Genomic DNA, 25018 nt, shown 5'->3' with positions numbered 1-25018 from the left:
CAGAAGCGTCAAGAGGCTAAGAGCACGAGCGAACCCAGCAATGGAATGGGCGATCCGCCGAGAATTAGCGGGGCACATCCAGAGTGGGGCCAATCAGGCGCCGCGTGTACCTGGCAGAGCACTGAGCTTATTCGTCCTCCTGGCCCACCAGGCTCGACGTTAGCGCCACAGCCAAGTTTTGGGCCCCTGGCGCCGCAGGACCACTGTTATTAGCGCACCTCATGTGCCAGGCGTTGTGCTCAATGCACACTGGGGGCAGCCGGTGCTCCTGGGGCTCCTGGGGCTTTCTGTGCCCAGTGCTCACAGCGAGTTGCCGTTGAGGGACGCTCTCCGGGCCTCCAAACTTGGGCCCAAGGCAGGTGCGCCCACCCACCCGCCTTGGTCGCGACCACACCCCTGCCTTGTTCATAAATGCCAATCTCCCCCTTCCTCTCCTTGCCTGTCTTTCTCTCGCAGCAAACCTCTTGGACGTCCTTGACTCTTCCAACCGTTCATTCCTTAACTTACAACGCCTCTCTTTGGCACTTACGCTCCTTGTCGCGAACGCACAGCCGTCGCACATTCACTCCCTGTTATCATCCTCATCCAGGTCATTCCTTTCCCGGAAGAGTCTTGAAGACGCGCGAAATCGATCTGAACAACCGATTACCATCACGAAAAAAACAACCGCAAAAATGAAGGTCGCCGCTTCCGCCCTCCTCTTCGCCGCCGCCCTCGGCGGTGTCTCTGCCCATCCCAGCGGCAACGCCCACCAGCACCAGCACATGCACCGCTCCGTCGAGGAGCGCGGCGTCAAGTTCGTCAAGGTCGTCAAGCCTGTGGCTGAGCCCACGACCACCGCCCAGCCCACGACCACCCAGGCTCCTGCCGCTCCCGCCCAGCCTACCACCACCACCAAGGCGGCCGAGACCAAGCCCAAGCCCACGACTCCCGCATCCAGCGGCGGCGACGGCCAGGGTGTCAGCACCTACACCGAGTTCTGCGGCGGCGAGAAGACCAAGCGCGCCACCATCGCCGAGATTCACTACAAGGGCAACGTCGGTAGCGCTAGCAACTACGGCTGCAACATGATGCTCGCCAAGAGCAACGTCGCCGACGAGTACAAGTACAACGTCAAGATCAAGAACGCCCTCGCCAAGGAGCAGGAGTGCGTCGGCTACCTCAAGATTGGCCCCGATGGCGGCGTCAACGGCTTCTTCGACGGCAACGAGGCTGTCCGCTTCAACCTCCCCGCCAACGGTGTCCAGTACCTTGTCGTCGACGAGAACACCCAGGGCGGTGTCGTCTGCGGTGTCGGCTCCATCCCCCTGACCAACTTTGGCGAGTTCGCGTCCACCTGGGCCGAGTTCGACTTTGGCAATGAGTCCAACGACGGCTGGTCCGGCGCCGACGCTTCGTGCCTCGTCTCCGCTGCCGAGGGTCTCGATATTCCCGGACTGAACCTCTGCGGCCACGGCACCTGCTCCACCATCTACCCCGGCGGCAAGGGCAAGAACGCCTTCCTCGCTGGCATGGAGGCTCTCGACGGCCTCGGCCTCAACATCCCCGCTGGCAAGGCCCGCCTGGAAGTCACTGTTGGCTACCAGGGCTAAGCGTTTCACGACCTGGCGTCATGATGCATGGGTGAAAGCGGAGTGGGCATTAAAATCTATTGGGTGTTTGGTGCGAGTCCGGAAGGCTGCTACTTGTTCTTATCTTCGTGTTTTTTTCTGGTTTGGATACTTGGGTTCTATTTCTTGGGATTCCCCCGGGGCCTGAAAGGTGACACGAATCAACTTTTGTGTATCATGGCGCCCCGACATTTAACGTGTGGAGAAATACATATAACATCTTTCATTTATATATCGCTTGTGTTACCGAAATACTCTTTCCGTGCCCTTCTGCTATGCGTGATGCCTATTCTTAGAACGGGTTGTGTGAGGTCGCTGTGGAATGTCAAGGTCACCGTGGTGATGTGCATGTTCACATCAACCAGCTGACAGAAACACGCCTTTGTGTGTCCATTCACCACTTCCTCTGGTGTCTTTTGCGCCCATTTCCATGAAACCGCTTCGGGCGCATGAGAAGCGCCGCCGAGCGCCGCCGAAGGATGCCGGTTCTACTGACAACAAGGTTGCGGCCAAAGGTTCTCTGACCGTTCGACGCTGGCCATTCAGTGTGGGTAACCGAGTGAGCTGAGTCAAGATGCTTGCTCTGATCAAGCCACCTCCAGAAAGCATCCCAAAAGGAGAAAAAAAAAACTCCGAAACGTGAGGGACTGTCGCCATTCAACGGGGCGAGCTTGCCAAAGTCACTCACACGCTTACCAGACACAGCTATCATGACTCGCTTCCCCACCTGAAGGGCCCCATCCACGTGGGAAACCGTTTTTGCTAAAGTGTTTTTTTTTCTTGCATTAGTATTACTTACCAGGCTAGGCAAGGAGAATGCGTTTTTATTGGGATAGGGTTTGCGCGGCGTTGGGGAGCTACCTGACCTCGGTCTCGGTCAGCGCGCTCCGCGGTGGCGTCTGGCTCTAGGCGGGTGTCAAGGAAGCATGTGTGGAGGTGAGCGTGTTTTTGGACGCCGGTGCTCCGCAGGAGGTTGCGTCGGCAGCATCTTTTTTCCGTCCTTGGGATGAGAAGGCCATGTTAGTCAGAAAGGGGGAGACGAGAATGGCAATTTCGATCGCAGGGATGAGACTTGGTCTTTTGCATCATCTGCTGTGGGAGTATCGTAGGTCGTACTGCGTAGATTGATTTGGATCGCAACCCCAGCGCAGACGCCGCCACGGCCCGTGCAAATCGTGAGATACAAGCGCCTTGGCGACCGCAAAACCGCAGCGAAGACCGTGCACGCAACTGGCCAAACGAAAACACGCTGTGATGAATGTTTTCTTGGTGAAGTTCGCGTACGAATGTGTCGTCCATTTCAACCTAGCAGTGACTCACGCTGGGAAGAAGTCGCGATGAAGGGGGAGTCTTCCAGGCCTTTCTCTCAGCCTGCAGTGATGTGCCAAGCTTGCCCCGTATTAGCAGGCAGTCACGACGCCCCTTGAGGCAAGTTCGACCAGTGAACTTTAGCCGGAGAGTTTTTCGATGCCTCAAAAAAAAAAGTTGACAGCGGCGACGACACCCTTCTTGTCATTGACGTGCATTTTTCGACGCCCTGCGACGACGCACACCTGTCAAAGGAGCCATCAGGTGCCGGCGTTGATTCGAGCCGTACGTAAGCGCCTAGGCTTGGCCTGCCAAGTACCTACGACTATTAGTTGGGGATCGCACATTGATGAGTCCTGCCTGCATCTGCCTCGCGCCAATTATGAAGTCACGACAGAACGTGGTGGACGTCAACATTTCGGGCATCTCTGGGAGTAGTGCTAGGTACTACTAGTAATAAGTCGGATGCCCAGGTTCGGGTTGCTCGTTTGTCTTGGTACGTATACGAGTAGATATCAGCTAGAGCTGATCTGTGGCGCGGAAGATGGCTTCAGCCAGTGACCAGCCCTCGGCGGATCAAGATGCCGCCGCCCTCCAGGCGCGCATGCTCGCAACCGCCACAGCAAGCCACGACCTCGTCGCCCCTCTTGTCCTGGAGGTCGAGTCTCTCATCGCGCGCCTCACCCCCAGGGTCAAGTCGCCCATCCTCACCGGCCTCCCGACATTTGTGCGCTCCCTGGGCCGGGAGCGGGTCACCCTGCGACGCATCGCCGACGACCTCCAGGGGGCGGCCCTGACTGAGGATGAGCTCCGCGACTGCGACAAGAAGCTCGAGCCCAGCCGTGTGGCTGTCGGCCACGCCCACTTGAAATGGTCCGTCCTCAAACACTGCCGCTCCCTCGTCGCCATCAACCAGTCCTTCCAGGGGTCCACCAAGGAGTCCCGCCGGGAGCAAGTCTCGCGCCAGGAGCAGGAGCTGCAGGAGGCGGGTCGCGGAAATAGAATGCCCGGCCATGAGAAGTATCAGCTGCACCGGGCGCTCAAGTGCAAGGCCAGGGTCGAGGTCGATGTCGTCGACGGCGGGTTCGAGTGGGTTGACATCCGACCGCTGACCTTCCCCCGGCTTGTGAGGCAGATGGGGGATGCGGGTTGGCCGTGGGGAGAGACCGAAGACCCGGATGAGGATGTCGATCCGGAGGACTGGGAGAGCGTGCCCCTGGCTGTTCAGGTCCGGCGGCTGGCTGAGGCGGCGCGGCTCAACAGACACGAGTACGCGGTGCCCCAGGTGCGTGTCGTGCTGCCCAATATCGGCCGTGGCGATCACCCGGACGTGGCGGTGTTTCTGGCGCAGCTGGCCCGATTGGATCCATTGGTGCGGATCCTCATTGAGGATCGTGATAGCGACTTCTTGAAGGCGCCGACGGCTGCGCTCGAAGAGGTGCTGGATAGCCTCGTGGGTGATGAGCTTGCTGGCTTGACCCCTACGCTCAACATCGACCACACTATTCTTATAGATCTCATCTCGGATATCACCCATGCGCTGCTCACCCCCAAACCCTGGCAAGCCCCTACAACGCAGCTGCAGATAGAAGAGGAGAGGCGTCACGACGATGGCCTCATGGCCAAGACTCTGTACCCTGTGCTGGCGGGTCGTCGTCTCGTATGCACCCGCGAAGCCGCTGAGCACTTCCACGACGTCCTCCGCACGGTCGGGACTGCCTCGGAGCGTCAGCGTGGCCGCCTCCTGGTCCCATGGGACGAAGACACGCGCGCCATGGCAGCCGAGGATATCCGCACCCAGTTCGCCGCGCTCTCCATCCACCCTCCGCCGGCAGACGTCCAGATCCCCATCACGGTCCTCCCCACATCATGGGACGACCCGTCGTCCGTCTCCAATGCCGTCGAGGAGGGCCGGCTGCCCCGCGTGGCGCTCGACGTGGCGCGCTGCGGCAACTTTGGCAGCTCCAAGCTGTCCATCTACATGCAGGGCTGGGCGTCTGGCGACGTGACGGTGACAAGCAACAAGGAGATCCGGGGCCAGATCCGCACGTGGGTGGAGGCGTACCGGCAGGGAGACGAGGACGCGGGGCCGCGCATCTGCAGGCTCAATGTGACGAGGAATCTGCTCGCCAAGAGCAAGACGGCGCCGGAGGGGTGGGACGGGACGGCCAGGGAGGAGGGGAATGGTGATGGTGATGGTGATGATTGATGTATACATGGATGAGAGAGGCATGGCGTTTAGAAAGGACATGAGGCAGTATAGATAGGACTGGTCGTACATTCTTCAATGGTTATATTTCTTGCACGAAGGCCTTGGGCTCGTTACACCAGCGGAGTCACTCCCAGTCTGTCATACTGGTCACCTAAGCCTTGGCACTCACCGTACCACCATCGTTTTGGTGGATTGGGTGAGGGTATTGAGGAACAAGCATCAGTGCCCCGAACAAAGTCATTTATTTATATGTAGGTTTTCACCGGATATCCTGGATCTCTAATATCAGCATCTTTAAAATCTATAAGTCTTCCCAGCCCAAAATTCTACTCTGCCAGAAACATACCCCCGATCCTCAGCCAAAGATGGGCAGATGGTGGTCATCAAACGACCCCGGCGACCCCCACAGCAGACCATTCATGTCATTCATATCATCCCACGTCCAGTCTCCCATAAAGTCCACAGTCATACCCTCCACGCCCACCTGTCCTCCCACGCCCGTCTCCATCCCCAGAACATCCTCACCACTATCCTTCTGCATACCCTCCCCCTCCCCCTTCTCATCCTCCTCCTCCGCCACAGCCACCCCCTCCCTCTCGGCCAGCTCCTTCAGCACCTCATAGCACAGCCTCCCCGACTCCTCGGTCGCCTGCAGTATCGCCTCCTTGGTCGCCGCCCGGTCGCCGCCCGCCTCCACGGCGTCGAGGTGCCGCAGACACGCCGCGGCGAAGCAGTGCCCCTTGATGTTGGTCTCGCCCGACCGGATCCGCCGCAGCATCCACAGCCGCCCGGCCTCGATCGTCGCCCGCAGGTCGTAGTCGTGCACCGCGGGGAGGTACCCCAGCCCCAGCCCCAGCCCCAGGCCCTCGCCCTCGCCCTCGACGCAGGGCCCCTCGCCGCCGTAGCCGCCGCCGACCGCCGCGCGCCGGATCTGCAGCAGCTCGATCACCAGCGGCGGGAGGGACTGCAGCGCCGTGTTGCGGAACGTGCCGGATCCGTTGGTCAGGAGCCTGTCGAGGTCGGTCTGCCGGCCCGTGTCGTCGGCGGGGCTGTTGCCGGTATCGCTGTGGGGTCTCCCGGGTCCGTCGGCGCGGCGAGGGCCGGACAGCCCGCAGATGTGCGTGATCTTGAGGGCGCCGTCCAGGTACATCTTGCGCGAGAAGTAGAAGCGCGGGTCGTCGAGCGAGCGCGATATGACGGGCAGGTGCAGGGTGTGGAAGCAGCGGTAGAGGAGCAGCTCGGCGACCGAGGCGTGGAAGTCGGTTGGGCGGGGGGCCGCTGGCCGCTCGCCGGGTTGGTGCTGTTGTTGCTGTTGCTGTTGCTGTTGCTTGCTGCTGCGCGAGAGGATGAGGGCGACCCGGTGGGAGAGCGAGCGGCAGGCCTTGGTGAGGTCCGAGTTGAAGCGCAGGGTCTCGTCGTAGGAGTCGCCGGCGCGGAAGTCGTTGGCGTGGCGGAGGAGGGTGAGGCGCAGGGGCAGCGACTTGGAGAGCTCGAGGGGGATGGACATTTGCGTGACGACGTCGGGCGGCTGGCCCTCGGCTGGGATCCTCTCGCGGTCCAGGTGGTCGCCCAGCTGGTCGTCGTCGAGGTTGGCTGGGGCCCGGGTGTCGTAGTCGAGGGCGCTTATGAGAGGAGGGCCGCCGGCATCAAAGGACGACTGCAGGTTGAGCTCGAGGATGGTGGCCCACAGGCGACGGCGCATCTCGGCACGGTAGGTGGTCATGTCAGCGAGGTGACGCGGGTCGCGGTGCAGGCCCATGTGCATGGCGTTGCGGATGAGGCCTCCCGTGGTGATCCAGACGAGGTCCTGGCCGACCGCGCAGACGGCGCGAGCCAGGGTCAGCAGACACATGATCTGGATGCCGGCGAGGGTCATGCAGCGCTTCTCGGGGGGCAGCATCAGCCATAGCTGGGCCTCGTAGATCCACTGCGTGGCCAGGGCACGGCGGCTGAAGGTGTCGTCGTCGACCACGGCGCCCAGGGCCATGACCAGCTGCAGCTGGATGGGGAAGAAGTCGCTGGCGGCTGCTGGCGTGTGCCAGTAACGCTCGTACTCGGCGCGGAACGACGGCACGTGGAGGATGCGCAGGACACCCTCGAAGCTGCGCAGGTAGGCCTCCACGAGGCGGTCGGCCACTTCGCGGGAGGGCATGTTGCGCTGGCCCAGGCCCTCAGTCGATAGGGGCTGGAGCCGGTTCCTCTTGATGGTGCGTCCGAGGGACTTGCACCGGTTGAGGAGGGCTGCGAGGTTGCCCTTTTCCAGCTCGGCCCTGGCGAGCATCTCCATCTGGAACGGGATCTGTGGACGTCAGTCAGTTCTTCTGGTGGTCATGACGGGAGATGCACGTATGCATGTATGTGTGGCCTACCAGCGTGGTCCCGTTCATCCAGTGGCTGCGGCCAAAGTACCGCGTCTTGGACACGGTGCCGTTGGTCGGGCAAGCCAGGGACGACTGGGTGCCCTCGGGCGACTCATGGTCATTCTCGTCGGGCCCGCCAAGGTTGACAACCTTGGACAGCTTCTCCTCGAGGTGGTGGACACGGGCAACGAGCCAGTCGACATTGTCAGGGGCATCAGGCACGGACACAGAGGTAGAGACAGAACCAGAGGCAGAGGCAGAGGCATCCTTGGCGACTGAGCTGGGTCCGCTTCCGTCCCCACTGCTCGCCCCGACCGAGGGCGCAGAAGCAATGGGCGGTTGCTGGCCTGCCGGTGCGAGGGCCGGTTTCTTATGGCTCCTCCTGGTCCACGATGCCGGAGTGTGCGTTGGGGCATAGGAGCAGCTGGCGGTTTTCGACCGCAGGCACTGGCTGCATGGCACGTTGCGGTCGCATCGGATTTTTCGGCGACGGCACTGCTCGCATGCCAGCGCCGGGCGGCGACGCTTCTTCTCGGGGGGTGCCATGGCATTATCACTCGTGCTATTGGTAGCAGTATTAGAAGCGATGCCAAGTGAGTCTGGCATCGGCGTGGGACGGGCGCCACCGGAGGAGCTCCGGCCGGACATTGCAACGGCCCCAACAACGCACCACAACAGCGCGAACGGACTTTGGGGTACTATCACGGACACGGGACGGCAAATGGGCGGCGATGACGGCAATTTTGGCAAGTGGCGGAGATAAAATGAAGACTCTGACGCGAAAGGGTGTGGTGATGATGCATCCTGTCAGACGAAAACACCGAGCAGCAGCTCGGCTCAAGCCTCTGATTGGCTGCAGGGGCGAATTCCCCGAGTCGGGTACTGCGTATTATTATTACTTAGTAATTTGCCATGTTGGGGGACCCAGTGGCACCACCGACCCGGAGATAATATTACCTCCAACACCCAGTTGCAGCTTACACCGAGCCTGCTGTAGACGCCTGCTGTAGACGCCTGCTGCTGCCCTGCTGTACTCGGCATGGGACAGGGAGGAAGCCGAGATGCATCGGAGACGAGCATTTGCCGAAATGTACCATACTGGCTGTACATGATATATATATTTGGGCATATAACGTGTTACGGAGCTAGATGGTATTAGTGGTATCCCAACTTACAAGTCCCAGATCCAAGTCCCAGATCCAAGTCCCAGATCCAAGACATTGATCCAAGGCATCCATCAAGCCCATCATGTCGTCTGAACACACCCAACCCGTCAAGGCTGAGGTCGCCTACGACACCAACACACCCCCCTCCCCTCCTCCCTCCGACCCCGAGAGTGCCCAGCCAGCCGACGACAAGACTCAGCACAGTCTGCCCGATTTCCCCGATGGTGGTCGTGATGCCTGGCTCGTGGCCGCCGGCGCCACCTGCATCCTGTTCTGCACCTTTGGCTACAGCAACACCTTTGGCGTCTTCCAGGCCTACTACATGTTCAACCAGCTGCCTGGCCTGCCCGCCGACAGCATCGCCTGGATCGGCTCCATCCAGGCCTTCCTCGTCTTTGCCACCAGCGCCGTCGGGGGCCCGCTGTTCGACCGCTACGGCGCCTGGATCATCCGCCCCGCGGCCGTCGCCTACGTCTTCTCCCTGATGATGACCAGCCTCTGCCGCGAGTACTGGCAGTTCATGCTCGCCCAGGGCGTCCTGGCCGGCCTCTCGGCCGGCCTCACCCTCTCCCCGGCCCTCGCCGCCGTGCCCCAGTGGTTCAACCGCAAGCGGGGAGCCGCCATGGGCCTCACCGTCGCCGGCTCGTCCCTGGGCGGCATCATCTTCCCCATCATGCTCTCGCGCCTGCTGCTCACCACCAACATCGGCTTCGGCTGGTCCGTCCGCATCACCGCCTTCCTCATGATTCCCCTCCTGGCCTTCGCGGCCTTCGCCGTGCGCGCCCGCCTGCCCCCGCGCGACACCAACTTCTTCCTCGCCAGCCCCTTCCGCCAGCCCATGTTCCTGCTGCTCGTGGGCGCCCTCTTCTTTGCCCTCGTCGGCATGTACATCCCGCTGTTCCTCCTCCCCACCTACGCCATCACCCGGGGCATGGGCGAGTCCCTGTCCAGCTACCTCGTGGCCATCGTCAACGCCGCCTCCTTCTTCGGCCGCATCATCCCGGGCGTCCTGGGCGACCGCCTCGGCCGCATCAACACCCTCGCGGCCGCCACCGTCTCCACCGCCATCCTGGCCTTCTGCTGGCCGCTCGCCGAGTCCAGCGCGGGGGTCATCGTCTACGCCGCCTTCTTCGGCTTCTGCTCCGGCGCCATCGTGTCGGGCGGCTCCGTCGCCATGACCCTGTGCGCCGACAAGCCCAGCAACATTGGCACGTACATGGGCGTGGGCATATCGCTGGCGTCGCTGTCCGCGCTGGTGGGGCCGCCCGTCAGCGGCGCCCTCGTCGAAGACTACGGCTTCAAGGAGGTGTCGTACTTTGGCGGCGTGGCGGGCCTGGTGGGCTCAGGGTTGGCGGTGGCAGCCAAGTGGGCTTCGCCGGCTGGGCTGTTTGGGCGGACGTGAATAATGGGGTACGCGTACCTAGGACGAGAGTGTTGTAACCGGAATTGTATAGAATGAAGTAAACTTTTTATAATGGATGGGATTGGAAGTCAATCTCTGCTTAAAAGAACACCTACATGTTAGAAACTTTGATTGGAAGAGCACTACTTAAATAATAAGTCAGATATAAAACTTAATAACAGATGAGTGCTACCGGACCAGGAGTTCCATGACAACTTACTCGATAAGAGGTGATCCCTTGATTCCTCCGCTGGCAGATAAAGCTGGTGATCCCTCGACTACCCCGACAGATAAAGACAAAATTTCACACAGGGTTGGCCGTGCCCAAGTACAATAATAAATAGATCCTGTTTTCTACGCAAACGAAACAAAAAAAGTAAACCAATGTACAAGCTGGTGCCCTCTCCCGATCCCGAAACGCAGCACTAGTCAAGGTCATTCATTGTACATGGGCAAAAATATTTCGGCCCTGTCGATTAATCCTCCTCAGACACGACAAGACCAGCAGTTCTCTCCTCCGTCCCTTTTTCCTTTCCCTCTCCCGCCCACTTGGGGACGGGAGGTGGAAGAGGGGGGGTGTGGGCTTTACTCTGCCCGGTCTATAAGATATCCGCTGACGCCATATAATTCCTTGCTGTCCAACACAGTCTGCCCCCTCCCTTACAGGAGCAGCTCGAGAGGGTTCTCGAGGACCTTCTTGAACTCGCGGACCCACTCGGCGCCCACGGCACCGTCAATGACCTTGTGGTCAAAGCTGCTGGTGACGGTGATCTGGTCGTCCCACTCGGTGCCGATGGTGCCGTCCTCGAGCTCGACGGGGACAGCGACCTTCTTGGTCGTGCCGACGGCCAGGATGGCGGCCTGCGGGGGGTTGATGACGGCGGTGAAGTGGTCGACGGCAGGGTTCATGCCCATGTTGGAGATGGAGATGGTGCCGCCCTGGTACTCCTCGGGCTTGAGCTTGTTGTCGCGGGCCTTCTTGGCGAGGGCCTTGACCTGGCTGGAGATGGACTCGAGGCCGCGGCCCTCGACGCCCGTGACGATAGGCGTGATGAGGCCGTTGGGAGTCGCCACGGCGACCGACACGTCAACAGTGTTGTACTGGCGGATGGCGCCCTCGCCCCAGCTCGAGTTGACAGCGGGGACCTTCTTGGACGCGACGCCCATGGCCTTGATGAGGAAGTCGTTGACCGACAGCTTGTACTTGCCGTCGGCGGAGCTGTTCAGGGCCTGGCGCAGCTTGAGCAGCTTGCTGACCGAGATGGAGCTGGTGACGAAGAAGTGGGGGTTCTTCTGGACCGACTCCTGCAGGCGGTTGGCAATGGTCTTGCGCATGCTGGTCAGGGGGATGTCCTCGTAGGTGGCGCCAGGGGCGGCCACGGCGGGGGCGCTGACGGCCTTCTTGACGTCCTCCTCGGTGATCTTGCCGCCCTTGCCGGAGCCCTTGAGGCCGTCCAGGCTGACGCCGCTCTCGCGCGCCAGACGCTTGGCCTGGGGGGTCGCGTTGGGCTCACGCTCCAGCGCGGTCTGCAGCCTGCCCTCGGACGAAGTGTACTGCTCGGGGGCGGACGACGATGAGGGAGTCGACTCGGGCTCGGACTTGCTCTCGGCGGGCTTCTCCTCCTTGGCGGCGGCGACGCCGGCGCCGCCGGCATCCTCCACGGTGAACTTGTCGAAGGCGGCAATGTCGGTACCCTCCTCAACCAGGATGGCAATGGGCTGTTGATTTTGGAACAAGCGTTAGTCCGCGTGATGACGATGGCAGTGGTGGTAGTGGGAGTGCTGGGATGAACCTACGCTGCCGATGGGGACGTCCTTCTCGCCCGACTCCTTGAGAATCTTGGCAATGACACCCTCCTCCTGGAACTCAAAGTCCATCTGGGCCTTGTCCGTCTCGATCTCGACGAGGACCTCGCCGGGGGCGATGGTGTCGCCGGGCTTCTTCTGCCAGGCGCCAATGTTGCCAGCCATCATCGTGGGCGACAGGGCAGGCATCTTGATGACCTGGTGGTCGGGGAAGGACGCATAGTGGCGGACTACGTGCGCCGCGAAGCCTGTACGCAGGGCATTGTGAGTCGGGGCCAGGACTCGCCTCCGGAGAGCCGCGCTGAGCATTGTGGAATGAGGTTTTGGGGGGGAAATATGGCTCTCAGAGATCCAGTTTGGGGGGGGAGGCAAAAGAGGACGCTCGCAGACGACGGAACGCGCTGGGAGCAATGTATGCCTCACTAATAGATACAGTCGGGAGGAGAAAGAGAGGAGGGAAGAGGAGATGGGCAGGTGGTGAGGGCGGTTGCGCGGGAATTATGGGGAGTGGAAGAGGCTCGTTGCGATGGTCCCCTATGGAAATCTTTTGGGGCAGCTTTTTGCGTTGAGGTGCGAGCTCGAAAAGCTCCCGGGGGCTAAGCCTGATTGGGCGAGATTATCCCGCCTATCGCGTCTACAGACACAGAGGCAGCAGACGGTGGGAGGTCGATTGGGGGAGCAAGATGGGATTCAAATTGGCTCAAAATTTCCAATGGTATTTTTCAATTAACTGCAGCTCAAATTAAGCCACAAATTGCTTTGAAGATGGCCGTGGTTTGGCTGTAGGCGTTGTTGAGCGCAGCCCTGGGCCATCTGGCTCTCTCTATCTGTGATCCTTGTCAGCCGCTCGAATCGGCCCTGTCTGACACTGTGGCGCTGCGCTCTCGGCGGTCCGTCTCCGTAATCCCTTGGGAGACGATTGACCGTCGAGATTCAGAGTGGGTTCCACAGAGCCGCTAACATTTCCCTACAGCCCGATTTGCGGATGTCGTCGTGTGCCTCGTACATGTACACACTGTAATACTCGTATTACTACGTCTAATACCACACGCTTTCTAACTATATCTTGACGTGTTTGACTACCTACGCTGAGAAGCATGCAACTACGTTCCCCGCCATCAATTGGCCATGACGTTCACATCGGTGAGTACGGAGTATAGTGAGTATATCTACATCTACTAAATGGCTTATCAACACTGACTCTCCAAGTCTCGGTGTATGCGGACCCGAGATCGCACGGTCTGGCAAGGCGGCGTCCACAACTTGAAGCAAATTGTTTTCGCCATAGACCATAACCTTCAAAATAACAGCTAGCTAGCCTCCAACAGTAAATCCTTCCCCATAGAGACATAGAACAACAAATCATGCTTGAAGAAGGGTAAGCGTGGCCAGGTACTGTGAATATTTGCGACTCTGCGCCAATCCCAAGGTGGTTGCTGCCAGCAAATTTACTCCGTAATCTAGCCATCAATACTAGTACATTTGCACTGGGAAAACGACCTGCCAAGAAAATGTTTACCAAGAGTGCATGGCATGTGTTTAAGGTCAAAACCACTACAATACCGAGTTTAGCAGTATTACTAAGTATTATCCCAGGTCAAATAGCCTGCTGGAGAAATTCAACTGAGGCACCGAGTGTAGGCCTGAGGCAGCACCAGTTCTTGTTGTGCTGGCCATGGCAACTACCATCTGCGTGGCACCCCTGAGGAGGATCCACCTCGGTGGCTTGCCTACTGTGGCAGTTGAACCTGAAGCTCCCCTAACGGCCCCGCCTGCTAAGCCACATCTCATCCCTGCGAGGCCTTGAGGTCACCGTAGTCGTGCTGCGAGTAGGTAATCCGCTGCAGCCGGGGTCCTCTGGAAATTTGGCTGCCCGTTCGCAACACAGTTGTTGTCCACAGCTCCGCTTCAGCGATACAAACCGTGTGTCCATTGTCTCACGCGGACTTTTTCTCCGAGAAGCACTGTGGTGTCAGACAACCCACTGCCGGTGGAATCATCGCCTTTCTTATTCTCTCCTTGATTCCCCCCAAGGAGCCCGACCCATAGCCAGAACGCCTCACGCCCCCGTCCCTCCTGATCCGATTCTACGTGGTCGATACGTGGCCCAGCTTCGATCCATGACCCGTCCGCGAATGGCCCCTGAAGTCTCCGCTGCGCTCCTCCCATGAGCTCCCTCAAGTTTGTTGTGTCCTCCTTGGACGCCATTGCCACGTCCAAGGATGCGCAGAGGAACAAGCAGCTCGCCGACCTCGCCAAAAGGGCCCTCGATGCCATCAAGGAGCAGGACCAGCTGCCCGACCCCGAGATCGTCTTTGCGCCCCTGCAGCTCGCCACAAAGACAAACAATGCACAGCTGACCACCAGCGCCCTCGACTGCATTGGCAAGCTCATATCTTACTCGTATTTCTCGGTCCCGACCAGAGATGACGCCCAGCAGGGGCAAGCCGAGCCGGCGCCGCCCCTGATCGAACGAGCCATTGACACAATATGCGACTGCTTCGAGGGAGAGGCCACGGCCGTCGAGATCCAGCTGCAGATTGTCAAGTCACTGCTGGCGGCCGTCCTCAACGATAAGATTGTTGTGCACGGCGCCGGTCTGCTCAAGGCTGTGCGCCAGGTGTACAATGTCTTCCTCTTGTCGCGTAGTACCGCCAACCAGCAGGTTGCCCAGGGCACCCTGACGCAGATGGTCGGAACCGTCTTCGAACGTGTCAAGACGAGGTTGCATATGAAGGAGGCCCGTCTGAGCCTCAGCCACCCGCACGGTATCGAGAGCCTGGACCAGGTTGACCAGGCCGAGGTGGCGACCGCAAACGGAGAGTCGGTCGCTGGTGACGATGATGATGCGACCCCTCCTGCTTCTAGTGAGGAAGCAGTCAACGAGGGGAAGCTCACCCTCAAGGACCTCGAGCACCGCAAGAGCTTCGACGACTCTACACTTGGTGACGGCCCCACCACCGTCACCCGCCTCAAGAGGGTGGCCAGGGACAGGGACGACAACGCCTCCGTGTCAGGTCAGTCGCTCCAGGAAATTCCCCACCAGGAAGACAACGATGCGCTGGATGCCGAAGACGAAGTATACATCCGTGACGCCTACCTGGTGTTCCGGTCATTCTGCAATCTTTCGACAAAGGTCCTGCCCCCTGACCAACTGTACGATATCCGGGGCCAACCCATGCGCTCCAAGCTCGTCTCCCTCCACCTTATCCATACACTCCTCAACAACAATATCACCGTCTTCACATCCCCCCTCTGCACCATTAAGAATTCCAAGAGCAACGAGAGCACCACGTTTCTACAGGCCATCAAGTTCTATCTTTGCCTGAGCATCACCCGAAACGGTGCGAGCTCGGTAGACAGGGTATTTGACGTCTGCTGCGAAATCTTCTGGCTGATGCTCAAGTATCTACGCCCATCATTCAAGGTATGTGAGGTGTTTTGCCTGCCTCAATTCGGGTGCTGACTCGACTGCAGAAAGAGATTGAAGTGATTCTTAACGAGATTTATCTGGCCCTCCTGTCCAGGAAAAATGGGCCCCTGTCCCAGAAGCTCTACTTCGTCACCATCCTGAACCGACTCTGCGCCGATCCCCGAGCACTGGTTGAGACGTATCTCAACTATGATTGCGACCAGACGGTTGATAACATCTATCAGACAATAATTGAAGATCTCTCCAAGTTCGCCACGACACCCGTGTCGATTACAACCATCAACGAGCAGGTCTACGAGGAACTCCGATTGAAGACAGCACCGGCGAGTGAATGGCAGCTAAAGACTATTTTGCCTCCATCTCTGACGGTGGCTCGCATTCTCCCTCATTCGGAGCCCGAACCCGACTACCCCAAGGAGTATGCCATCAAGAGGCTCTCCCTGGAGGCGATTGTGGAGTCATTACGGTCCCTGGTGAACTGGTCTGCCGCAGTGCGGTCTGACAACGATAGCCTGCGCCCACATATTGAAGAGAGCACCTACAACGCTTCCATGGACGAGGTACGGCCCTCTATTGATCCGACTCTGACCGATAGTGGTTCTACGCCGTTGCCGCCATCTACGCCAGTATTGGACGACGATCCCGATCAGTTCGAGAAGGAAAAGGCGCGGAAGACGGCATTCATGAATGCTGTTCGCCAGTTCAACTTCAAGCCCAAGAAGGGCATCAAGCTGCTCCTCCGAGATGGCTTCATTGCCAACGATAGCCCGGAGGAGATTGCCAGCTTCCTGCTCAAGGAGGACCGGCTGGACAAGGCGCAGGTTGGCGAGTTTCTCGGCGAGGGAGACCAGAAGAACATTGACATCATGCATGCCTTTGTCGACTCCATGGACTTTGCCAAGACACGTTTTGTGGCAGCTCTTCGACACTTCCTTCAGTCGTTCCGTCTACCAGGCGAAGCCCAGAAGATTGATCGTTTCATGCTCAAGTTTGCCGAGCGTTATGTTCTCGGAAATCCCAAGGCATTCGCGAACGCCGATACTGCCTATGTCCTGGCCTACTCGGTGATCCTGCTCAACACAGATCTCCACAGCAGCAAGATCGCGAAGCGGATGAGTAAAGAGGAGTTCATCAAGAACAACCGGGGTATCAACGATAACGCCGATCTTCCGGACGAGTACCTCCTGGCTATCTACGATGAAATTGCCGGCAACGAAATTGTCCTGACGAGCGAGCGCGAAGCCGCCGCTGCCGCAGGTACCCTCCAGTCTCAGCCCTCAGGCCTTGCTGCCGGCCTCGGGCAAGCCTTCTCCAATGTAGGTCGTGACCTCCAGAGGGAGGCATATGTGCAGCAGTCGGAGGAGATTGCGATCCGCTCAGAAGCCCTCGTCAAAACCCTCTTCAAGAGCCAACGCCGAAGCACAAAGGGCGCCCCTAAGTTCATCCCGGCCACCTCCTTCAAGCACGTCGGCCCCATGTTTGACGTGACCTGGATGTGCATCTTCTCTGCCCTCTCCAGCCAGATCCAGAGGGCTCACAACATCGAAGTCAACAAGCTGTGTCTGGAGGGCATGAAGCTGGCCACAAAGATTGCGTGCACCTTTGAATTGTCAACACCCCGTGAGGCCTTCATGTCCGCCCTCAAGAATGCGACCAACTTGAACAATCCCCAGGAGATGCTGGCCAAGAATATCGAGGCTCTCAAGGTGATTCTCGATCTGGGACAGACCGAGGGCAATGTCCTGCGGGAGTCTTGGAAGGATGTCCTGATGTGCATCAGCCAGCTGGATCGTCTGCAGCTCATCTCGGGAGGCGTTGACGAGAGTGCCATCCCCGATGTCTCAAAAGCACGTTTCATCCCCCCTCCTCGCTCTGATACCCAAGACTCGCGCTCGTCGACTCAGTCACGGGCAAAGATCCGCCCCAGGGCGGGGACAGGACCTCGTGGCTTCTCGCACGAGATTGCGCTGGAGAGTCGGTCAGATGAGGTGATTCGCAGCGTCGACCGCATCTTCACCAACACCGCAAACCTCTCCGGAGACGCCATGGTCTTCTTCGCCAAGGCCCTCACTGAGGTCAGCTGGGACGAGATCAAGGTATCTGGCTCCAACGATTCTCCCCGGACCTACAGCCTGCAGAAGATTGTGGAAATCAGCTACTACAACATGAACCGTATCAGGTTCGAGTGGAGCAAGATCTGGGAGGTTCTCGGCGAGCACTTCAATAAGATTGGCTGCCACAACAACCTGAACATTGTCTTCTTTGCACTGGATTCGCTTCGTCAGCTGTCGATGCGGTTCATGGAGATTGAGGAGCTGGCTGGTTTCAAGTTCCAAAAGGACTTCTTAAAGCCCTTCGAGCATATCCTGGCCAACTCGAACAACCCCAGCGTGAAGGACATGGTTCTACAGTGTCTGATTCAGATGATACAGGCTCGGGGAGACAACATTCGCTCAGGCTGGCGAACCATGTTTGGCGTCTTCACCGTCGCCGCACGGGAGCCCCACGAGAGCATCGTGAACCTCGCCTTCGAAAACGTCAACCAGGTCTACAGAACCAAATTTGGTGTTGTCATCTCCCAGGGCGCCTTTACCGATTTAATTGTCTGCCTCACGGAGTTTTCCAAAAATCTCAAGTTCCAGAAGAAGGGGTTGGCAGCATTGGAGATGCTCAAGTCCATCATCCCGGCCATGCTCAAAACGCCGGAGTGCCCACTATCACATAAGCACCACCCCGAGATTGCAGGCTCCCAACCTAGCATAAAGTCACCGGACGCCCTTAAGCGAACACAGACCAACACGTCCGTGGAAGAGGGCTTCTGGTTCCCAGTCCTCTTTGCCTTCCACGACGTGCTAATGACCGGCGAAGATCTGGAAGTGCGGTCCAACGCTCTCGAATACTTCTTCAGCACGCTGATCAAGTACGGCGGGGATTTCCCTCCCGAATTTTGGGATATCCTGTGGCGCCAGCAGCTTTATCCCATCTTTATGGTCCTTCGTTCCCGGCCGGAAATGACGAATGCCCTGAACCACGAGGAGTTGTCCGTGTGGCTGTCGACCACCATGATCCAGGCGCTTCGCAACATGATCACTCTCTTCACTCACTACTTTGATGCTCTCGAGTATATGCTGGACCGATTCTTGGAGCTCCTTGCTCTCTGCATCTGCCAAGAGAATGACACCATCTCTCGCATCGGGAGCAACTGTCTGCAGCAGCTGATCCTCAAGAATGTGACCAAGTTCTCAGATCAGCACTGGAACAAGATTGTGGGTGCCTTCTGTGAGCTGTTTGAGCGGACGACAGCGCACCAGCTGTTTACTGCGACGACCATCAACGCGACGGCTTCCCTCTCGCCACCTAACGGGTTCGATTTCTCGGGTGGGATGGGCTCACCTGGTGAGGCACCACCTGTGGATGAGAAGTCTCTCAAGATTAATGGCGCCACAGATGATGCCGTATCAGACACGGAATCTATCCACCCACTGCCCCCTGCAGAAGACATGAAGTCGCCGGCATCGGTCCAGGCCCCTCTGGAAGAATTCAAGCCGTCCTCGAATCTCCAGCAGCAGCCCGTTGTGGTAACGGCTGCCCGACGCCGTTTCTTCAACCGCATCATCTCACGTTGCGTTCTCCAGCTCCTTATGATAGAGACAGTCAACGAGCTCTTCAGCAACGACACCGTCTATGCCCACATCCCCTCAGCGGAGCTTCTTCGCCTGATGGCCCTGCTAAAGCGGTCCTTCCAGTTTGCCCGTCGCTTCAACGAGGATAAGGAGCTCCGCATGCGCCTCTGGCGCGAGGGCTTCATGAAGCAGCCGCCCAACTTGCTCAAGCAGGAGAGCGGCGCCGCGGCGACTTACGTGTCCATCCTTTTCCGCATGTTTGCGGATAATGACCCGGAGAGACTTAAGAGCCGCCCGGACATTGAGGCCGCGCTCGTGCCCCTGTGCAAGGACATCATCAACGGGTACACGGCGCTCGAGGAGGAGAGCCAGCAGAGGAACATTGCGGCCTGGCGTCCGGTTGTCGTGGACGTTCTCGAGGGCTACGCCACCTTCCCCGAAGACGCCTTCAAGGCTCGCATACCGGACTTTTACCCCATGGCTGTCGACCTGCTGGGCAAGGACCTGACGCAAGACCTACGGACCGCGCTGCTCACGGTCCTGCGGCGGGTCGGCGAGGTTGGCCTTGGAATCCAGGGCCTGGCCAAGGCTGGTGGCAAGAGGAGGGAGAGCATGGTCAGCACCCATGGTGGCGCGGAGGAAACGGGCGATCAGCAGGAGGCGGCGGCGAGGAGACTGCTGTAAGCTAGGACGTGGGAGAGGGGAGTCGGGGGAGAGCTATACGTTGCGGACCGAAAATTCCAAAAGGCTATCATTGTCTCCGGGCGTTGTGGCGGATAGATTGTGCCAGGTTATTATAGGTCGATCAGGGGCTAGGGGGCGGGGAGGGGGACGAAGAGTTTGATGCTCACATTGTGGGGGAGTCAGCATGTAGTGATGAGCCTGTATCTGTATTGTGAATTTCATCCATCGTTACACGCCTGGCCCTCGTATCATACATGAATGTCTTATCTATCTACCCGGTGTGTCTAGCCCAGCAACTCATTAATGTACGCCCTCAACGGCTCCGCCTCCTCCTCCACCGTCCGATCCGGCAGGCTCCTCAGCGCCGCCACCAGCTGCCCACCCCCACTCCTGACAGCAGTCCTGATCAGCTCCCCCAGCATCTCATCCGTCTCCCGCGTCCTGTTCTCCGCGACGCGCATAACACTGACGAGCGTCTCGAGGAAGTCCACCAGGTTGAGGTGCATGAGCACGTCCGACGCGTCGACCATCCCCAGCGCCGCCCAGGGCAGCAGCCCCCCCGTCTGCGCACCCGGGCCGGGGGGGAACAAATCGGGCAGGGGCGTCGACGTCAGGGCGCCCATCTTGAGCGTCGCGAGCCGCGGGAGGAGCCGCAGCAGCCGGCCCTGGGACAGGCTCGTCTGCCGCGTGGTGCGCGTGGCAGCGGACGGCGTGCAGAGCTCGGGGATGAGCGAGGCGATGGGGCGGGACTCGAGGATGAGGGCCCAGAGGCGGGCGTGGCCCGGGGGGCGTGTGCGGCGAGCGAGCTGGGTGGTGTTGCCGTTGGCGTTGATGATACCGTTGACCTGCTGGCCCTGGGGCGGGACGACGTCGCAGTCCGTCTCGAGGATGTCGCCGAGGACTCTGGCGGCGCGCTCGGCGACTCCCACGTCTTCGGCCTCGAGCCAGCGGCGGACGAGCTCCTCGACGAGCTCGGGGAGGGTGCTGAGGAGGGCGGCGTCGGCGGGGGAGGCGGCGGCCTTGTGGAGGATGGCGAGGGCGAGGAGGTTAGCGCCGGGGAGCGGGGAGCGCAGGGCGGTGAGGAGGGAGGGCGGGTCGGCGATGGTGAGGGTCCGGGTGAGGGGGAGAGGGGAGAGGAGCTTGATGGTGAGGGAGAGGCAGGGTGTTGGGTCCTGGGTGGTGGATTTGAGGATGGAGGTGAGAGCCGGGAGGAGGACGGGGAGGAGGGGAGGGATGTTGTCCTCTGGTGAGCTGGTTAGCAGGTGGGGTTAAGTCTTTGGGGTTCGGATGGGTGGGTGTCTTACCTGTGAGTTGGAGTTCGACATCGTCAAAGAGTTTGGCGTTGAAGGGCGCTGAGGGGTCGTCGATGAGCTCTTGGACATGCGCCTGGAGCTCAGTCAGGCCTGAGATGCGGACGTTGTCCATGGCGAATTCGGGGACGACACGGTCCGTCATGGCAGCCCAGTTCCGATGAGCTGTTTTTGTATCGGTAGTTGGTACGTGGGAATTAGATGAGTGATGCAGGTGGTGATGACGAAATGTGAGGTGAACTTGGGTGGATCGGGGTTGAATGTTGGATGTCGCCTCACTCAGGCACCGGCGGCCACGCCACCTTGCGCCGCCGACACTAGCCGTCTCACTTACCCTATACCACCAGCATGTTTCGGTGTTTTGGTGCGAATGTTGATCAAAAGGGCAGACATTCTCAACGGCCCAGCTAGGTACATTTCAAATCACAGCACTACTCAACACTCCGACTCTTGCCTTGTTTTATGAGCCTCATTAAGCCAGCCTGCGCAATCTAAAGGCCAAGTGAGCCGGTAATTGCGTAAAATTAGTCGTCGCCTGAGGCCGCTCGGGGTCGGCATCCTCGCCGTCAAAGCTGGGCTCCTCCATGGCGTCCATGACCAGCCCAGCCTTGAAGAAAGGTGCGAGCAACTCATGAATCGGCCGGTGGAAGGACATCTAGAGGGAAATTTGGTCAGGGCGGAAACACAGCAAAACTATGTGTATCTTTAGCTTTCTTACACATGGAGCGCTTCGACCAGCCAAGGCGAATTGCTTGGCTGGTGCGACGTCGAGATATTCGTGGATGGCCTTGCTCCGGACGAGCCTCTCCTCCCCAGTGGCAGAGTCGAAAGCATACTGGATGTCGCGGGTGTAGTTGGATGTCATGAAGACGGGATGCAGTAACGTCGCGACGAAGCTGGAATGCAGATGGACTGTGAGATGTCACGTAGAGAGGTGGACTTATTGACTTACACGCCGTCCTTGCTGAGCAGCTTTGGCAGCGCTGATGCCACTGGCTCAAGGTCGCACACATCCATGAGGGCCATGTTCATGATGATAATGTCGAAATCCGCCTTTGGTATCTGGGTCAGTCTTCAGCCTCGCGCATCGCCTGTGAACAAGAGGTCTCACCCCAGCACCCTCTTCTAGCAACCGTGTGAAGTCATCGACATTGGTCACATCCAACTCGCGGAACGATATTTTGCCATCCATAGAGCCGTGAGATCTGGCCCTATCTAGCATTGCGCGACTACCATCCGTCGCCAACACCTCACCAACCGCGTCGCTGTGACTAGCCAGCCAGCGTGAGCAGAGGCCATTGCCACACGCGAGCTCTAGGGCTCGATGCGGCCTGTCCTTGGCCTGGAAGTGGTCGGCCAAAAGTCGCTCTAGGCACGGCTTCTGGAGTCTCTTCCAGTAGTTGTTCCCACCGGGACCAATTGTCGTATCCCAAGGAGCGGCATTGGCTTCCCAGTAGCCCAGCGCCTGGCGGCGTTGATCAGCGGTGGCGGACATGGTGAGGGCACACTCGATGGCACGGTACGGCGGACGATAGGCGAGACTGCGTCAAAATTCAAATAAACCTAAACCACCCTCATAGGGTGGTTCATCCCATATTCAATTACCCGATCATAATTATTATAAGCAATATAATAATGTTTATTTAGTATATTATACTTTCCATCATTACGGTGTATTTCGACTCGTTTTAGAACATTCATCATAGGTTATATAGCAGAAATGGATAATTCACCTTCGACCCTTCCTCCAATCGCACCGACAGATCCTCAGCCAACCGAGATAACACATCTCACCGCGTGGGCACTCGCGAATGCTAGATTTCTCCGACCTGTGAAAGCTGGTATCCTAGAAAGAGCGGGCCAGAGCGCACGGTTACTAAAGTTCAATCGCGAAGCAAGGCGTGGAAGATCACCAAAAAATCCACTTGACCTAACTCGTACGCCAAATATTGATGCAGTCCTAATCTACCTTTTTGGAAAAGAGGCAGATACCCCGTGTACACGTTGTACTAAAGGGTATGGTATTTTTGATGGTTGTATCGTCGAAAAGTCAATGGTTTCAGGAGCATGTGCAAACTGTGCATATTCCTCCCAGGCGCGATGCTGTAACCTTCGAGGTAAGGAGTAAGCTTTATAAGAAAGTATTAGTTTTACTAATATTCTCTTAGAAAAACCCCAACCTCCTATAAGATATAACGCCAATAATCATACATTATCAAAACACCAATGGCGCGAAGTGGGTTATGTATTAAATCAGTTTATACAGGAGCAGGTGGAGAAGTGTGAAAAGTCAACTAGTACAGATAGGGATAAGATTCAGGGGTAGAGATATAGCAAGGAAGTATCTTATTTCGCACATCCTCATACGAACTTTCCTTTCCTTCTTATTTCTTTTTATTTCGTATCCTTTCGAAGGAGTACTATCCCGCTATATTACGATGTCTCGGCCTTGTGACCCATATATCCATGACCTTATCTTACGGCACGGTGGTTTAGGATGTCTTGGTAGCAATTATCGCTTTTATTATGCTTGAAGATCATTTAAATGATGTTATAATACTACCATATTGATGGTGGATGTGTGTAAACGTCAAGTGCTCGGCATGACACATCCGGGCGAGGCATGCGTTGCAGATCCAATGCATGATGCACCATCTAGACAAACCTGGCTGCAGCCAAGAAATACGACTTGTGCGAGTGGCCAACACCATTAGCCCTGTTTCCCCCCTCCAGAAATTTGCTCTCGTTGGGCATATGTCTTCATCATGGTCAACCCTTAGACTGACAGTTGTGGCTTTGTTTTACGAGACTTTGCTTCGAGTTCTGGGCTAATATCATTTACAAGGAGAACTCGAAATGGCAACTGTAGGTGTTATTATATGTTTATTTGCTCCCTGTGAGCCTCTTCAACTCCCAGCCAGCAACCCACGATTCTACATCCCTAGTTGACCGCCTGTCGCAGCACGGTGTAAGTCGCACCACCCAGGTGCGCACTGAAGGGGAGCGACTGCGAGACCTGGAGAGGATCAAGGCATATCGTGACCTCGATGGCCAGATACGCACCCAGGCAGCATCCTGGAGCTACGGCCCTGCACTCTTTCAGCTCACCACCGAGCTCCTCCGTCTCAATCCCGAGCACTACACGACATGGAACATCCGTCGCCGCTGTCTGACTTTGGCCCTTTTGACCAAAAAAGCAAATCAGGAAGGCCCGGAAAGTCAGGCTGAAGCTTCGGATCTCGATGGTCAAGCGTCAGACGTCAGCGTACTAAAGTCTGAACTCGCCTTCACCATTCCCCTTCTGATAAAGTTCCCCAAGTGCTACTGGATCTGGGGCTTCCGGCAATGGATCTTATCACAAGCTGTTCTTCGACTTACTGTGCCCGTCGCACGCGAGATATGGGAGGTAGAGCTCGGTCTAACGTCCGCCATGCTTGACAGGGACCAGCGCAACTTCCATGCGTGGGACTACAGGAGAATCGTGGTAGCTAAGCTTGAAAGTCCTCAGCTGCGAGGGAAGAGCATGGCTAAAGACGAGTTCGCCTATACAACCCGGATGATTCGACTCAACTTGTCCAATTTTTCCGCGTGGCACAACAGGAGCCAGCTCATCCCGAGGCTTCTCGATGAACGAGGCGCCAACGATGAGACGCGAGCGGCTTTTCTCCTCAAGGAGTTAAGCTACGTAGGGGAGGGCTTGAATGTCGACCCTGGGGACCAAAGTTTGTGGTATTACCATCAATTCTTGATGTTGCAAATGGTGGGCGGCGGTGATCGACCAACTATTGTAGGGAATATGGACCTACGTGAGAAGGTTCTCCATGTAAGCCATGAAATCGACGAGATCAAGGATCTCCTGGAGGACTATCCCAGCACCAAATGGATTTACGAGGTCCTACTGGAGTACACATTGGCCCTAATGGGGTTGGAACAAGGTACAGTGCCTAGAGATGGTGAGCTCGGTGACCTACAGAATTGGCTTACGAAGTTGCGGACTCTCGATCCAATGCGCATGGGTCGGTGGGACGATGTCGAGAGACAGATTAGCCTATCCAGGAGTTGAGAAGTGATGGAACAGCGACATAGTGCAAAAATGCTTACACG

At 58.0% G+C, this 25018-nt stretch overlaps 9 protein-coding genes across 9 annotated transcripts; 5 read left to right on the top strand and 4 right to left on the bottom strand.

Annotated features, from left to right (window-relative positions):
- Positions 1-674: 674 nt before the first annotated feature.
- On the top strand, positions 675-1592 carry ACO1O0_004673 (uncharacterized protein; the record flags this gene model as incomplete). The annotated part of the gene is made up of 1 exon (XM_083194112.1): positions 675-1592. The coding sequence occupies one exon, from the start codon at positions 675-677 to the stop codon at positions 1590-1592; it is 918 nt and encodes a 305-aa protein (XP_083051060.1).
- Positions 1593-3383: 1791 nt separating this feature from the next.
- ACO1O0_004672 (uncharacterized protein) lies at positions 3384-5127 on the top strand (the record flags this gene model as incomplete). The annotated part of the gene is made up of 2 exons (XM_083194111.1): positions 3384-3391; positions 3477-5127. 2 exons carry the CDS (start codon positions 3384-3386, stop codon positions 5125-5127), a joined length of 1659 nt encoding a protein of 552 aa, XP_083051059.1.
- A 358-nt stretch (positions 5128-5485) lies between these two features.
- Positions 5486-8138, bottom strand: ACO1O0_004671 (uncharacterized protein; the record flags this gene model as incomplete). The annotated part of the gene is made up of 2 exons (XM_083194110.1): positions 5486-7429; positions 7500-8138. The coding sequence occupies 2 exons, from the start codon at positions 8136-8138 to the stop codon at positions 5486-5488; spliced, it is 2583 nt and encodes an 860-aa protein (XP_083051058.1).
- Positions 8139-8738: 600 nt separating this feature from the next.
- On the top strand, positions 8739-10058 carry ACO1O0_004670 (major facilitator superfamily domain-containing protein; the record flags this gene model as incomplete). Its single annotated transcript, XM_083194109.1, has 1 exon — positions 8739-10058. The coding sequence occupies one exon, from the start codon at positions 8739-8741 to the stop codon at positions 10056-10058; it is 1320 nt and encodes a 439-aa protein (XP_083051057.1).
- Positions 10059-10718: 660 nt separating this feature from the next.
- LAT1 (dihydrolipoyllysine-residue acetyltransferase) lies at positions 10719-12173 on the bottom strand (the record flags this gene model as incomplete). The annotated part of the gene is made up of 2 exons (XM_083194108.1): positions 10719-11777; positions 11856-12173. 2 exons carry the CDS (start codon positions 12171-12173, stop codon positions 10719-10721), a joined length of 1377 nt encoding a protein of 458 aa, XP_083051056.1.
- Positions 12174-14031: 1858 nt separating this feature from the next.
- Positions 14032-19604, top strand: SEC7 (Arf family guanine nucleotide exchange factor SEC7; the record flags this gene model as incomplete). Its single annotated transcript, XM_083194107.1, has 2 exons — positions 14032-15291; positions 15342-19604. The coding sequence occupies 2 exons, from the start codon at positions 14032-14034 to the stop codon at positions 19602-19604; spliced, it is 5523 nt and encodes a 1840-aa protein (XP_083051055.1).
- Positions 19605-19888: 284 nt separating this feature from the next.
- ACO1O0_004667 (uncharacterized protein) lies at positions 19889-21059 on the bottom strand (the record flags this gene model as incomplete). Its single annotated transcript, XM_083194106.1, has 2 exons — positions 19889-20847; positions 20909-21059. The coding sequence occupies 2 exons, from the start codon at positions 21057-21059 to the stop codon at positions 19889-19891; spliced, it is 1110 nt and encodes a 369-aa protein (XP_083051054.1).
- A 327-nt stretch (positions 21060-21386) lies between these two features.
- On the bottom strand, positions 21387-22409 carry ACO1O0_004666 (class I SAM-dependent DNA methyltransferase; the record flags this gene model as incomplete). Its single annotated transcript, XM_083194105.1, has 4 exons — positions 21387-21569; positions 21633-21810; positions 21867-21976; positions 22026-22409. 4 exons carry the CDS (start codon positions 22407-22409, stop codon positions 21387-21389), a joined length of 855 nt encoding a protein of 284 aa, XP_083051053.1.
- A 1361-nt stretch (positions 22410-23770) lies between these two features.
- BET4_1 (Rab geranylgeranyltransferase) lies at positions 23771-24977 on the top strand (the record flags this gene model as incomplete). The annotated part of the gene is made up of 2 exons (XM_083194104.1): positions 23771-23783; positions 23860-24977. The coding sequence occupies 2 exons, from the start codon at positions 23771-23773 to the stop codon at positions 24975-24977; spliced, it is 1131 nt and encodes a 376-aa protein (XP_083051052.1).
- Positions 24978-25018: the final 41 nt, after the last annotated feature.

This window comes from Amphichorda felina (genome assembly GCF_050947745.1).
Source record: "Amphichorda felina strain 45539 chromosome Unknown scaffold_4, whole genome shotgun sequence".
NCBI classification, from domain to species: Eukaryota; Fungi; Ascomycota; class Sordariomycetes; order Hypocreales; family Bionectriaceae; genus Amphichorda; species Amphichorda felina.
This window is presented reverse-complemented; position numbering and strand designations above follow the sequence as displayed.